This window comes from Heterodontus francisci, chromosome 32, assembly GCF_036365525.1.
Source record: "Heterodontus francisci isolate sHetFra1 chromosome 32, sHetFra1.hap1, whole genome shotgun sequence".
Lineage (NCBI taxonomy): Eukaryota > Metazoa > Chordata > Chondrichthyes > Heterodontiformes > Heterodontidae > Heterodontus > Heterodontus francisci.
Window position 1 is genome coordinate 27,385,161 of NC_090402.1, and position 16,489 is coordinate 27,401,649.

Consider the following 16,489-nt stretch of genomic DNA (forward strand, 5'->3'; position numbering starts at 1 on the left):
AGTTTACATAGAACCATAAAATAAATTACAGCACAGAAGGAGGCCATTCAGCCTATCGTGTCCATGCCGGCCAGAAAAACTAGCCACCCCATCTAATCCCACCTTCCAGCACCTGGTCCATAGCCTCGCAGGTTACAGCATTTCAGGTGCATGTCCAGGTACCTTTTAAATGAGTTGCGGGTTTCTGCCTCCATCGCCATACCTGGCAGTGAATTCCAGACACCCACCACCCTCTGGGTGTAAAATTATTTCCTCATATCCTCTCTAATCGTTCTAGCAATCACCTTAAATCTTGGTAATTGTCCTCACTGCTAGGGGAAACAGGTCCTTCCCATCTACTCTATCTAGGCCCCTCAATTTTGTACACCTCAATTAAGCCCCCCCTTAGCCTCCTCTGTTCTAAGGAAAACAATCCTAGCCTATCCAATCTTTTCTCATAGCTGCAACTTTCAAGCCCTGGCAACATTCTTGTAAATTTCCTCTATACTCTCTCCAGAGCAATTATGTCCTTTCTGTAATGCGGTGACCAGAACTGTACGCAATACTCCAGCTGCAGCCTAACCAGTGTTTTATACAGTTCCAGCATTACATCTCTGCTTTTGTATTCTATACCTCGGCCAATAAAGGAAAACATTCCTTATGCCTGCTTCAGCATTCCATCTATCTGTCCTGCCACCTTCAGGGACCTGTGGACATGCACTCCAAGGTCTCTCGCTTCCTCTACCCTTCTCAATATCCTCCCATTTACTATGTAGTCCCTCGCTTTGATTGCCTTCCCCAAATGCATGACCTCACAATTCTCTGAATTGAATTTCATTTGACACTTTTCCGCCCACTCAACCAAACCACTGATATCTTTCTGGAGTCTACGGCTATCCTCTTCACTATCAACTACACGGCCAATTTTTGTGTCATCCGCAAATGCTCCAATCATGCCTCCCACATTTAAGTCCAAATCATTAATATAAACCACAAACAGCAAGAGTCGCAACACTGAGCCACGTGGAACGCCACTGGAAACGGCTTTCCATTCGCAAAAACATCCGTTGACTACTACCCTTTGTTTTCTGTCACTGAGCCAACCTGCTACCTTCCCCTGTATCCCATGGGCTTTCATTTTACTGACCAGTCTGCCATGCGGGACCTTGTCAAATTTCTTACTAAAATCCACGTAGACCACATGCACTGCACTACCCTCATCAATCCTCCTTGTTACTTCCTCAAAAAACTCAATCAAGGTAGTAAGACATGACTATAATAAAAGCAAAATACTGCAGATGCTGAAAATCTGAAAAACACTGGAACTACTCAGCAGGTCTGAGAGAAGCAGAGTTAATGTTTCAGGTCAGTGACCTTTCATCAGAACTGGCAAAAGTTAGAAATGTAATATGTTTTAAGCAAATAAAGCAGGGGTGGAGCGAGAGATAACAAAAGGGAAGGTGTTGATAGGTCAGGGTCACAGAGAATAACTGACCAAGTGGTCATGGAGCAAAGACAAACTGTATGTTAATGGTGTGGTGAAAGACAAAGTGTTAGTACAGAGACGGTGTTAATTGACAGAAGAATGAACAGCTCTAGCCTAAAGCACAAACATGAAAAAAGTGGGCAGGCACATGGTAAAAAAAAACGAGTGATGAAACAAACTTGGGCATTTTTCTTGGTAGCTGTGATGTGAATTTCATAAAATCGATTTCTTTTAAAATATATATTATTCCCTAATGTCAACTTCTGTTTCTTTCCTTTTTATCTCCAGAAGCACATCCTGTAGTTGACGGCTGGGCTACCAGTTCTCAAGCCTCTGCCACCATTACTGGTGGCCATTAGGAAGTGCACATCATAGTCAGTCATAATTCGTCCTCCCCATCACCTCGCTCCCACTTAATGCTTTCCTGCACAGATGGCGTAAGGCTGAGAACTCAGTAGAAAGATAAATTAAACATGTCTCCCCATCACACAGTGGCACTGTGTTTGCTACTCAAATATATATATTCTTTATTATACCCCTCATGTCTCTGCACTAATGCTTTGTCTTTCAGCACACTATTAACATACCGTTTGCCTTTGTTCCATGACCTTCTGGTCAGTTATTCTCTGTGACCCTGTCCTATCAACACCTTCCCTTTTGTTATCTCTTGCCCCACCCTGGCTTTATTTGCTTAAAACATATTACATTTCTAACCTTTGCCAGTTTTGATGAAAGGTCACTGACCTGAAACATTAACTCTATTTCTCTCTCCAAGGTGCTGCCAGACCTGAGCATTTCCAGCATCTCATTATTATTGTAAGACATGACTTTCCCTTAACAAATCCATGCTGATTATCCCTGATTAATTTCCTTTCTAAGTGGCAGTTTATCCTGCCCCCCAGAATTGATTCTAATAACTTACCCATCACAGAGGTCAGACTGACCGGCCTATAATTATTTGGCCTATACCTCGCGAACTTTCTAAACAATGGTATAACATTCACAGACCTCCAATCCTCTGGCACCTCACCCGTATCCAGTGAGGATTTGAAGATGATCCTCAGCGCTTCCGCTATTTCCTCCCTGGCTCCCTTTAACAACCTGGGATGCAATCCATCCGGCCCTGGCGATTTATCCACTTTCAAGGATGTCAGACCCTCTTGTACTTCTTCTCTCATTATGCTTACGGTATCTAATATTTCACACTCCTCTTTACCTATAATGTCTGCATCAACCCTCTCCTTTGTGAAGATATAGATAAAAAAATCATTAAGAACCCTGCCCACATCTTCTGCACCCAGGCACAAGTTCCCTTGTACATCTCTGATAGGCCCAACCTGTTCCTTAGTTATCCTCTTGCTCTTAATGTACTTGGAAAGCCCAAAGATGTTTTATCTGATTTTACCTGCCAATAATTTTTCATGTCCTCTCTCTGCTTTTCTAATTTCCTTTTTTACTTCACTCTTGCACTTTCTCTACTCCTCTAGGCTTTCTAAAGCATTAAGCTTTTCTGTGATTGTTATAAGCTTTCTTTGTCTGCTTTAACTTACCCTGTAAGCTTCTAGATAACCACGGGGCTCTAGATTTGTCCGTACCACCCTTTATCTTTGTGGGGACATGCCTGCAGTATCTTGCTTTCGAATGCCTCCCACTGGTTTACCACTGATCTTCCTTCAAATAGCTCTATCCAATCCACTTTTGCCAGGTCCCCTCTCAGCTTCGTAAAATTTGCCTTTCCCCAATTTAGAACCTTTACTTCTGTTTTATCCTTGCCCTTTTCCATGATTATTAACTGTATTATGGTCACTATCTCACTATCTTGGGACGGCGCAATGGTTAGCACCGCAGCCTCACAGCTCAAGCGACCCGGGTTCAATTCTGGGTACTGCCTGTGTGGAGTTTGCAAGCTTTCCCTGTGTCTGCGTGGATTTTCTCCGGGTGCTCCGGTTTCCTCCCACAGCCAAAAGACTTGCAGGTTGGTAGGTAAATTGGCCATTATAAATTGCCCCTAGTATAGGTAGGTGGTAGGGAAATATAGGGACAGGTGGGGATGTCGTAGGAATATGGGATTAGTGTAGGATTAGTATAAAATGGGTGGTTGATGGTCAGCACAGACTCGGTGGGCCGAAGATGCTGAAACCAATTTAACAATCCTTACCCACAAATACCGTGGCTACAATCTACACTGCACCCATTCCAAGGCCAATATATGCTTCCTCAGGTGCTGCGTCCAGAAATGAATGCAGCATTTCAGATGGGGTCTCACCACAGCTCTGTACAGCAGTTACATAACTTCCATCCTTGGTGACTGCTGTACTTGGACCCGTAAATTTCTCTGCTCACTTACAGTAGCTTGCTTCACACCATTCAGATAGACTGATCAATTCAAGAAGGCAGCTTACCACAACCTTCTCAAGTGCAATCAGGAATGGGCAACAAATGCTGGCTTTGCCAGCGACACTCATATCCCATGAAAGAATAAAAAAAATACTCTATGTTTCTTAAGTCCAAAGTGGATGATTTTATATTTTCCCCACAGTGAACTCCACCTGCCACTGTTTAGCCACTCACTTGATCTATCAATGTCCCACTGCAATGTTCCGCTCCCTTTTACATTATTTACTGTGGCACCTAACTTACCGTCACCAGTAAACTAAGATACAAGGCTCTCTCTTTCTTCATTCAAGTCATTCATAAATAACGAAATCCTGAGGCCCAAGTACAGATCCCTGGGGACACCATGAGTCAACCCCTGTGAATTTGAGAATTTGTTCCTACTTCCTGTCTCCTACCTCCTAACTAATTTCCTACGCAAACGTAATAAGTTGCCTCCAAATCCATGCGCTCTCATTTTTGTTAATTCTCTTAAGTTTTCTCATTTTAAATTAAATAGCTTAGTTATAGCAACATATTATCAAGATGATGTGTGTGGATTTTCAAGATAATTAATTCCCAGAACCCAATAACCAAGTTCTCGGACTTTAATCCGGAATGAAAAAGCTAGTCTAATGGTGACTGTGAAACCATTGTCCATTGCTGTAAAAACTCATCTGGTTCACTAATGCCCTTTCGGGAAGGAAATCTGCTGTCCTTACCTGGTCTGGTCTACATGTGACTCCAGACCCATAGCAATGTGGTTGACTCTTAAATGCCCTCTGAAATAGCCTAGCAAGCCATTCAGTTTCTCAAGGGCAATTAGGGATGGGTAATAAATGCTGGCCTTGCCAGCAATGCCCACATCCCTTGAACGAATAAAAAAAAATTCAATAAACAAGCATTCAGTGCAATTATGAGAAAAAGGGAGGAAAAACAACCAGAACCTATTCCATATTATATAGGAACAGGAGTTGATCATTTAGCCCCTTGAGCTTGTTTCGCTATTCAATGAGATTATGGCTTGTCTGCGACCTAACTCCATATCATCACCCTTGTCCCATATCTCATAATACCTTGAGTTAACAAAAATCTACCAACCTCGGATTTAAAATTATCAAATCTAGCATCAATTGTCATTTAAGAAAGACAATTCCAAATTTCTACCATTATAACAATAAAAGCAAAATACTGCAGATGCTGGAGTCACTAACCTGAAACATTAACTCTGCTTCTCTCTCCACAGGTGCTGCCAGACCTGATTATTTCCAGCATTTCTTGTTTTTACTCCAAATGTCTACCATCCTTGGGTGTAGAGGTGTTTCCTAATTTCACTCCTCAAAGATCTGGCTCTACTTTTTAGACTATGTCTCCTAGTCCTAGAATCCCTAACGAGTGGAAATAGTCTCTCTCTATTCACCCTACCTGTTCCACTTAATATCTTGAAAATTTCTATCAAATCATCCCGTAACTTTATAATTCCAGGGAATACAATCCTAGTTTACGCAATCTTTCCTAATAATATAACCCTTGGAGTCCAGATACCATTCTGGTAAATCTACACTTCACTCCCTCCAAGGTCAATATATCTGTCCTAAGGTGCAGTGGCCAAAACTGCTCACATTATTTCAGGTGTGGTCTAACCAGGGATTTGTATAGCTGAAGCATGACTTCTACCCCCTTGTATTCTTCTAGATCTAAAGACCAGATTCCATTAGCATTTTGACTATTTTCTGTACCTGCTCATGACATTTTAATGATTCATGTACCTGGAGCTCCATTGTTTCTAGCTTTGCACCATTTAGAAAGTGCCCTGTTCAATCCTTTGTCGATCCAAAGTGGATGCCCTAGCATTCACTTACAATGAAATCTATTTGCCAGAGTTTTGCCTATTCATTTAATCTATCAATATCTCTTTGAAATTTTATGCTTCTATCAACACTGCTTACAATATTGCCCATCATTGTGTCATCAGCAAATTTGGATATGTGGCTTTCTATTCCATCATCTAGGTCATTAATAAACACAGGAATCGTTGAGGCCCCAACACAGATCTTTGTGAGACACAACTAGTTGCATTCTGCCAAGTAACACACCTGCCCATTGTCCCTACTCTGTCTCATTTTGCTTAGCCAATTTCCTAACCAGATCAATAATTTGCCTTCACTTCCATGAAATTAAACCTTAGCTAACAACCTCTTCTCTTATGAGCTACTTTATAGAACTGCTCTTCCTTCCTGGCTACATGAGTAATATTATTGGGAGGTTATTTCCTCTTCTCAAAGTTTCCATATTAGTAACTTGCTGGCCAGACTGTCCATGTCCTTCTTACTTCAGAAGAAAGCATGGCAACAGCAGAGGATCTTTAAAAAAAAAAAGGTGGTTGTGTTCATTTTAATAAATACACTCATAATTGAGCCCAAGTTTGTGAATGCTGTTACTTCTTATTCAGCTATTGTTTTGTAAAAATGATGACAACTTTTTTATCCTATTGGCAACGGAGAACTGTTGTATTGTGGGATCGGACTATAAAACATCTAAACATTCTACGTCTGAATCAAAACCAAGGTGAACGAGAAGCACGTCAATAAAAAATACTTTATTTGCAGCTGGAGAGCAGGTTTTCTTCTCTGTTTTTCAGGCTACTTTTCAAATGCCTCATGCACAATTAGCAAAATTGGGAATGACTGAAAATTACATTTAAATACACCAAGTTACTGGGTAGGCTCTGTCCTCCAATTGAACTGCAAATCCTTTCAATTTTGTCTTAGCTTCACAAATTATAATACTTGCTGAGTCAGATCTTCTAAAACCATTGGATTTTAAAACATGTTTTGATCTGTGAAATCAGCTCAACAAACCTACACCAGGGAGCCTAGTAACTGGGGGACATTTGGTCCACAGGTAACATTCTAAACAAAGTTCCATTTGAAATAAAGTAAATCTTTAGTGAAGTGCCAACACAGACAAGTACTTAGGATTTTACAGCACAGAAGGTGGCCATTCAGCCCATCAAGCCTGTGCGGGCTCTCAAAGAGGTAACCGATACAATTCTTCTTATTTTCTTTTAAATGTTGACTTTTTGAATTATCCTGATAAAAATCCAATTGGTGCAACAGATATTGGAGCTGACAGATTGGAATAACTGAAGGCAAGGGTTTTCTTCAGTATTTACACCACTGGAAGGGAGATAAATGTTTATCTGCTGCAGAGATCAAACAGACTATTTTTTAATCTTAGCACTCTGTCTACCCTTTAACCGTGTTATTTGATTTACTTATTTTCCGTAATCTTGAAGTCAATCAAATTATTAACAGGCAATCCATTATGAGATAGATGAAACAATAAAAATTGATCAAAATGTTTATGTTTGACAGATTGAGTGTTTTCCTGTGGAACTGTAATATCAAGCTGGAGATAAAGTAAAATGCATAAACGTATAGATGTGAATGCTGAAGTAAAATTACAAACTGCTTGAATTATGGTGCTACAGGCACATGTTGATAGTTATTTGGACATGAAGGTTGATTATTGAGAGGATTCTTGAACTAACACAAGAGGAGGGATTGAGGCTGATTGTGGTGAAAAGTATATATACAGTGGGCACATTATTTGAGTGTGAAAAGGAAAGTTGCTGCTGTCTGGAAAAAACTGATGGTAATAAATTAAAATTCAGGCAAAGAAGAACATGGCTAGATGACACAAAAGAACAGGCAAGTGTTAACAGCAGGAGGCAATAAAATCTACCAGTACCCAGACTGGATAGTATGTCAGGTTTATATATTTGGCTGTTAGGCAAGAGAGAATAATTTTTGATATTTTATGAGAAGAAGCTAGATATGTACATGAGGGAGAAAGAAATAAAAGGATATATTGATCGGGTGAGATGAATTAAAGTGGGAGGAGGATTGTATGGAGCTTAAACACTGGCATAGACTTGTTGGACCAAATGGCCCGTTTCTATGCTCTAAACTATGTAATAAAATAAGTTAGCTTTATAATTAACTTTGACATTACCCCATTGTCCTTATTCAAAAGCTCCAACTGTAATAAATTTCCATTGTGTAAAACTGAACTCAAGTGTTCTTTCTTTTCATTTAAGATGCTTTTTGGAGGGAGGGAAGGAATAGGAAACTTCCCTTCAAATTTTGTCTGAGGTGTTCCACATATTTAATTTTTGCAGGTTGTTACAGCAAAGCTAAATTACAAAGCAAAAATGAGAATCAGATTGAAACCAATCATCAGATTAATGCCCTTGAGGACATATTTGTGCATACCAGGAAACAGCTGAGCTGTGGAAGAGGTTAAAATAAACAGCAGTTAATGGTAATTTGTTGAGAAAAGAGAAATCAGTAACCATCATTTTATGCTCAGTGTCATATTTTGTTTTATAATGTTCCTGTGAAGTGCCTTGAGACATTTTATTACGTTAAAGAATCTAAATAAATACAAGCTGTTTTTTATGATTTAGGTCTAGACTTTGACTTGAACTACAGCAAACTCTGATTTTGAAGTTAATGGGTCAGCTGTACATACTGCAAAGGTGAGAAAACAGATTTAAAATGTCTGCTTTGCATTATAAATTTGACTTACAACAGCCATGTTTACTCAGACCCTTAGAATCCTGTAGCACCTCAAGGCCAATTCCTACAGCAGATGTTGTGGCATGAATGTGTAGATTTGACTTCAAATCTGTTCAGTGTTTGGGAACATCGCAATACAATAACCATTTTTTTTTTACAACAGCCCCTCAAAATCAAATATATTTCTAACAATGTATCGGAACAATACTAAGTTGTTATTTTTAAAGAAAGAAAAAGCAGGCAATTTGATCTGTGCAAACAAAAGCAGTTAGCTGCCCTGATTCTTTGAATGTCCCAAGTACTGCTCAGCTGTTTACAATAATGACTGCCAATTAACACTCAACAATTTTAACTGGCTTTCTAGCTAAAGCAACTCAGTGAGCTCATCTGTAAACTAGCAACTTTTTTCTTAAAGTGACGTTATTTACAACAATGTATCTCCCCAGTATAGCAATCAGAACCTAAGCATTAAAAATATTGTTCAAACTGAGCTTTCTTCTTTCAATGTAATGTTTAAAATTATATTTTACTTCCAGTATATTTAAACTGTCAGCAAGCTTAGTGATACACTAACCAGATGGTATTAAAGTCAACGCCTGCCTTACAAACTAGGATATACATTGTTCTCGTTTAAAATAGGGAAAATTTAGTGCTGTGATCGCCATATTAGGAGAGCTAAAACTTGCCAATATGCTAACGTTAAATATTTAACTTGAACACAGGTGCTCAGAGGTTGGATTCACTTTGTATTTGCAAAGGCAGCAGATTAAGGTGTAAACCAATGAGGTTGGTTAAAGAATGCGCATTACACATTTCAACCTTCCTAAAAGTAAACAATATGGTGTCAGATGATACCAAACTTCTACACTCCATTGATTTACAGCTTGGGACTCTCATACCTTGCACATTACCTGCTAAACTGGAGTCTTAGCATCTGGAAAAGCATCTGATTAAGAAGCAAATATCAAAGGATTTGATAATCCAAATGCATGTCACATCTTGCACACTTCAGCAGCAGGTGTGAACTACATGGGGATTAGATAATCAGCGTAAAGTGACAGGATTAAGACTCAGACCTTCATCTATTGGTCTCAATGCAATCAACAGGGAAAGGGTGAAATCCTGTGGCAGTTTCCACAACTGCACACTAGGGACCTTGTACATACAGCAAGTTCAAAGAAAATTCCAAAATTCTCCAACTTGCTCTTCTAATATATATATATATTTTTTTTATTTATTTAGAAATACAGCACTGAAACAGGCCCTTCGGCCCACCGAGTCTGTGCCGACCAACAACCACCCATTTATACTAACCCTACAGTAATCCCATATTCCCTATCACCTCCCTACACTAGGGGCAATTTACAACGGCCAATTTACCTATCACCTGCAAGTCTTTGAATGTGGGAGGAAACCGGAGCACCCGGTGAAAACCCACGCAGACACAGTACCCAGAATCGAACCCGGGTCCCTGGAGCTGTGAGGCTGCGGTGCTAACCACTGCGCCACCCATATATGAATGTTGTTATTTGAAATGCAGAATTAAAGATGTTACATACTCTGTAATGTATCACAATGGTACAGGATGAACTGCATTATCAAATGCAAGTTCAGTTTCAACATAATGTTTGTTCATGAGATTTAATTCTTAAGAATATATTCATTTTCCAATTAATAGCAAATCAAACAGATTTTTTTTTTAAGAAAAGAGAACAGCAGCTACAGTCTTCACTTCAGTCAAAACGGCTGCAGAGTTGACACCTACATTGTCCAGGTCCTTCCTGAGTGCAATCTTGCTAGTAACCAGCTCATGTGCAAGGTCATCATTTTCCTGTTCCAATCTCATGTTTGCTTCCTGTAGACGTCTGTTCTCACGCTGCAGAAAAACAGAACAGTTCAATTGAGGTGAAAATATTTTATATAAATCATCTTTAGGCTAACAATACAGTCCTCTAAATTGACCCGTTAACTCTTAACTCTACCCAAACCATAGAGTCATAGAGAGATACAGCACTGAAACAGGCCCTTCGGCCCACCGAGTCTGTGCCGACCAACAACCACCCATTTATACTAATCCTACATTAATCCCATATTCCCTACCACATCCCCACCATTCTCCTACCACCTACCTACACTAAGGGCAATTTGCAATGGCCAATTTACCTATCAACCTGCAAGTCTTTGGCTGTGGGAGGAAACCGGAGCACCCGGTGGAAACCCACGCGGTCACAGGGAGAACTTGCAAACTCCGCACAGGCAGTACCCAGAACTGAACCCGGGTCGCTGGAGCTGTGAGGCTGTGGTGCTAACCACTGTGCAGCCCGTGCTATGTTAAATCTTCAGGAGTCATCATTAAACTATGAATACACTACATCTTAACTCAATACGTTAACAAGCCCTGTAAACAAATGTGACAAAACATACTGCCTTTCCAGAGGCAGCACTAAAACTCTGAATACAACTGAAGAACATTTTAAAACTGAACAGTTTTAACATTGTTATTTCTATGTGAAAGGACAAACATGCTGTTCTGCACAAAATACTCCTGAGCTTTAGTAGATATTATTTACCTCTTCATGGCATCAATAGGCAAGAAACAGATCTAATTCAGAAAAATGTGAAAGTTACACCCAATATCTGCTAAATTTGTGCAGGGGTTGAGATTGGTTGGCGCTGGAATGAATACTACTTATGACTTTTGACCTAATGACATTTGCCAGATAAATAAAGTTTACTGTGAAAAAGGGGCAGTGAAATAATAGGTTTTAGTACAGGCTGTTGGGTGATTAATACTCCATTTACATCAAGGTTTGGCATTTCCTATAATTTGGACACTACAAAGCTCCTGAATTGTGCACTCCAAACAAACATCTTTCCTGTTCTGAATTCTGAAGTGCTTTAAATTCCAGTAGGAGTAACATAGTCTCCATTTGTCCCCATAATATTTCTAAAGATGGTGATAAACTTAAACAAAGCACTGCTACTGTCCTCGGAGGAAGGGATCAAACTAAAACACATTCAATGCATGTCTTCAGTGGCAGGCAAAAGACATGAGACAGGCAGCAAATGGCTTAACTGCTCCCAACACCTCTATCTAGTCCAAGTAAGTAGCTTCATTATCGCTAGCCTATGTGGATCCTTCCAAAGCTCCAGAGATTGCAGAAGCACCCAAAAAGTGTATCTGCATTAAAATCAACCTAACTACTGTAGAAATAACCAACTTACAATATAAATGAGGCATGTTTTCCAGCAGACAGATTGGAAGCTGGCACTAGAAAACTAACTTCATCGCAGTAAACTGACGAGTAGGAAGGGACATTAACTGAAGATTTTGAAATAATAATAGATTCAACGATAACTGTATATTCAGACATGGATATCAGGTAGTTGGCTGTTGCTGCCATTGATTGTTTCCTACCTCAAACCTTTCAACAGGATCTTCCTGTTGAGCCTGTTGCTCCCGCATTACCAAGTATTCCTTTTCATACTTCTTAAGTTTTTTCTGGCTAATCTGTACATATGAACATTAATAAATTAAACATTTTCAAATTAAACAGCACTTTTCAGTTTATACTTTAGGAGTAACATGAAGCACCGTTGGACGGACATGTTATTTACCTAAAGAAGTTCTCATCAGTGGGCACCTGTCTAAAAATGGGCTGTTCGTATAATTAGTGATTATGTGTATTTTAAAACAAAGTCACTAGTAGCCTGCCTGATTGATGGTTGTGTGTGATACAGGGGGGGTAATCATACAGACAAGTAGATTCAGTCCCCGATCTGCGTTGAGTTAGCCACTGATCCATATTTGTTGTAGCAGCTTCACACTGTGGGAAGGCAGAATATTCGTTAGCTGGGAGTTGTCATCTGGAAACCTCCACATGTATGCAGAAAGTGCAAATACATATTGTAGCAGGCTCCCACATTTAGATGGATCACTGGCACTGACTGTCCTGGATAAGTTGTACAAGATGCAGTAGGACCATCACCAGTAACTGGGCTGTATTCCTGAGTCAAGCCTAAGGGAAGGTACAGGTAAGATGTGTTGAAACAAAATAAAAAAAACACTGCTGATAGGAATACAACACAATAGAACTTTTCCTCAAGTCAGGAAGAGAAACAAAGAATTTCCTGGGCTTAACTCTTTAGGAAAAGAACTGCTTTCACCTGTGTCCAAAAATTTCAGAGTGACTGTGTCTGCAATTATACCAGCATTTCTATTAGTGAGATTAAAGGAAAAAATAACCACAATGGGAATGACCTCAAAGTATCTGTTAAAGCAATCAAGTCCAATCTGTAATCCTAAATAAAGCAGATTAAAAAACAAAAATCCACAAAATACTGGTTTTTACATTTTTCCAGCTTTTTCACAAAATGTAATCCTGCACTAAGCAGACTTAATCATATTTATACCATGTCCTTTGCCAAAATAAGTTAATGTTCTGTCTAGTTGTGTCATTTTTTCAATAAATGCAATCAAATAAAATTCTTCTAAAAACATTTAAATCCAGTTAAGTTGTCTACCTTTTTTTTTTACTGAATACGAGCAACTATGAAATGTATACTTGATTACCTTCATACTGCAAGCCAGCTCCATCAGTTTTTTAGCATTCTCCTCTGAGCGATACCTTTTAGGAAGCTGAACACGGAAAAACTTCAAGGCCCCTTCAAAGTCTGTTAACAGAAGATCGTCTTTTGAGGTCTGCAGAATAAATTTTAACAGATTTTAGCGCTATCTGAACAAGTCTGTGGAACTGACAACCAGCATGCAGTAAAATCTTGGCATATAAAGCTTCCGGCTCACTGCTGGAAGAGATTAAATTTGTGCCAATGCATAGCCCAGATTGCTACTCTCATTCTAATCAGATTCTTTCATTAAATCAGGCCATCCTCACGTGAGCTGAAACACTGAACATGATTATACTGAAAGAATACAAAACAGACTTTTCTAGTGGGAAACACCATCAGTATTATCCAACTTTGAGCACAAACTATAAGTACTTTAAACGTATATAACAGAAAATATCTAAAATTAAATTATGCCCAAACTGTGCTCATGAATGACATTTCAAAACTCTTTCTGAAATAGTAAATGAATTTTACAATATAAAGTGTTCAATTTGCAATTCTGTTCTTGTTCATGGGAGATGCAACTGGAGCATCGAAACAAAGTTTCATTCAGCATTATACAAAGTTCATCACAATAATATTAATGACTATATAGATTAATCACAAGATGGTTAATGATGGCTTACATCCAAATTAATATTTACATATTAACAAATAGAAAATATTTACAAAGTAGGATAAATGATGACAATGCTCCACTCTTGGAGATAATGAATTATATTTTAAACCACATTGTGAATATACAAGAAAAGTTTTGACTCTTACCTTCAGTAAAGCAAGTGCAACATTGAAGATAACACTTATACCCTTAAAAAAGTTACAAAAGTTTAGTTAAGTATATGCAAGAAAATATTTCTGAACGTTTTCAAATTCATTTTTCCCACACACTATACATGTACATTCATGTAAACAATTTCAAGAACATTAACCATCTATTGTTCATTTCTGATGTAGTTTTAAATGTTCAGGAGCCCAAGATAAACCAGACACTGCAGCTTAATTAAGTGTAACTGGTCTGCCATTCCTATGTAAAAGCAAATGCATTTTTCTTTTTGATGCTGAAAGCTGAGGACCGACTGACTGGTGAGAACAGAACAATACAATGGTCCACTGTGTTAAGCCAGAATGGAACTACAGCAACAATTTTGGCAAGACGGCCTTAAGTTCAACAGCATTTCCATTTGCATTGTTTAATTCACAGATTGGCATATTCAATATTACAGACAACAATACTTGCTAAATCCAAACAGACGTAGGATCATGAGTGTGTAGGCCACGGCTTCCAAAAGAGAGCATGTTCAAGTGTTGATGTATTTCTAGTTTGTTAAAGTAAATTTCTCAGGCCCTAGGCTTTTCTATGAAAAGGACTCTTGTTGAATTCTACACATGATGCGATTAACAGTTTAACACAACACACACAATTGCCTTCTTTGGCTGTGTTATTTTAGGGGAAAAACATGACTGTAAAACAGCAGTTAAGATTATTAAAACAAAAATGTTCTTTCAACTATTTTGGTATTTCAAACAGACAAGCAGACAAAATGCAAGACCTCTGTCATTTGCTGGAATAATTTGCACACTGACTGCACTATTTTTAGAAGCAAAACAAAAACGTTTAAATTTGTAACACGCAAGCTCATTTTTTATTGGGGGTGATGGTAAGGGTGAAGAGTCAGATGTTGTCCTCTATAAAGCATGGAACATTTCTACACAAGGTCCCTGATCTGGACATGAGATTTTATAATGATGGTTTACATCTAGATTGATTTTTGTACATTAATTTTTTTCTAAAAGAATAAAAGCTTTTTTTTAAAACCATAAAAATGAAAAGAAAAGGTCGAGAGAGTAAAGATTATTCTGCCTAATGAGGCTCATTTCATTTATGTTATATCAGCTTAGTGTGATCTTTTTGTACATTAATTTTTTTCTAAAAGAATAAAAGCTTTTTTTTAAAACCATAAAAATGAAAAGAAAAGGTCGAGAGAGTAAAGATTATTCTGCCTACTGAGGCTCATTTCATTTATGTTATATCAGCTTAGTGTGACCTTTTTTCATCAGAAGGGTCACTGACCTGAAACGTTAACTCTGCTTCTCTCTCCACAGATGCTGCCAGAACTGCTGAGTACTTCCAGCATTTCTTGTTTCTAGTCAAGCAACAGCCATACTCAATGAATCATACCTTACACTGTCCCAGACACGCCATCATCATCCCTGGGGATGTCCTATCTCATTGACAGGACAGATCCAGCTGCAGTGGCAGCAAAGTGGTATACAGCCGGATGGAGTTGCCCTGGGAGTTCTCAACATTGACTCTGGATGCCATGAAGCCTCAAGGCATCAGGTCAAACATGGGCAAGGAAACCTCCTGCTGATTACCACCTACCACCCCCCTCAGCTGATGAATCAGTACTCCTCCATGTTGAACACCACTTGGAGGAAGCACTGAGGGGGGCAAGGGCGCAAAATGTACTCTGGGTGGGGGACTTCAATGTCCACCACCAAGAGTGGCTCGGTAGCACCACAACTGACCAAGCTGGCCGAGTCCTAAAGGACATAGCTGCTAGACTGGGTCTGTGGCAAGTGGCGAGAGAACCAAGAGGAAAAAACATAACTGACCTCGTCCTCATCCAATCTGCTCACCGCAGATGCTTCTGTCCATGACAGTATTGGCAGGAGTGACCAATGCACAGTCCTTGTGGAGACAAAGTCCCATCTTCACATCGAGGATATCCTCCATCGTGTTGTGTGGCACGACCACCGTGCTAAATGGGATAGATTTTGAATAGATCTTGTAACGCAAAACTGGGCATCCATGAGGTGCTGTGGGCCATCAATAGCAGCAGAATTTTACGCAACCACAATCTGTAACTTCATGGCCTGGCATATCCCCCACTCTACCATTAGCATCAAGCCAGGGTATCAACCCTGGTTCAATGAAGAGTGCAGAAGGGCATGCCAGGAACAGCACCAGGCATACCTCAAGATGAGGTGTCAACCACGTGAGGCTACAACCCAGGACTACTTGCGCATCAAACAGCGTAAGCAGCATGCGTTAGAACTAAGTGACCCGACAACCAATGGATAAGATCTAAGCTCTGCAGTCCTGCCGCATCCAGTCGTGATTGGTGATGGACAATTAAACAACTAACAGGAGGAGGAGGCTCCACAAATGTCCCCATCCTCAATGATGGGGGAGACCAGCACATCAGTGCAAAAGGTAAGGCTAAGGCCTCCTCATGAAGACCCCAGCATCAGACGCCAGTCTTTGGCCAATTTGATTCACTCCACGTGATATCAAGAAACGACTGAAGACACTAGATACTGCAAAGGCTATGGGCCGATAACTTTCCGGCAATAGTACTGAAGACTTGTGCTCCAGGACTTGCCGTGCCCCTAGCCAAGCTGTTCCAGTACAGCTACAACACTGGCATCTACCCGG

General features: G+C 39.6%; 1 protein-coding gene across 9 annotated transcripts in view; it reads right to left on the minus strand.

Moving 5' to 3' along the window:
* Positions 1 to 16,489, minus strand: part of LOC137347714 (rab GTPase-activating protein 1) — a 225,995-nt gene that overhangs the window by 12,387 nt on the left and 197,119 nt on the right. For all 9 annotated transcript variants that reach the window (XM_068012542.1, XM_068012535.1, XM_068012536.1 and 6 more), the window contains 4 exons: positions 13,816 to 13,857; positions 12,995 to 13,123; positions 11,840 to 11,932; positions 10,187 to 10,297 (listed from right to left, as the gene is read on the minus strand). In XM_068012542.1, coding sequence (XP_067868643.1) covers positions 10,187 to 10,297; positions 11,840 to 11,932; positions 12,995 to 13,123; positions 13,816 to 13,857 — 375 coding nt within the window. The remainder of the gene's footprint in view (positions 1 to 10,186; positions 10,298 to 11,839; positions 11,933 to 12,994; positions 13,124 to 13,815; positions 13,858 to 16,489) is intronic.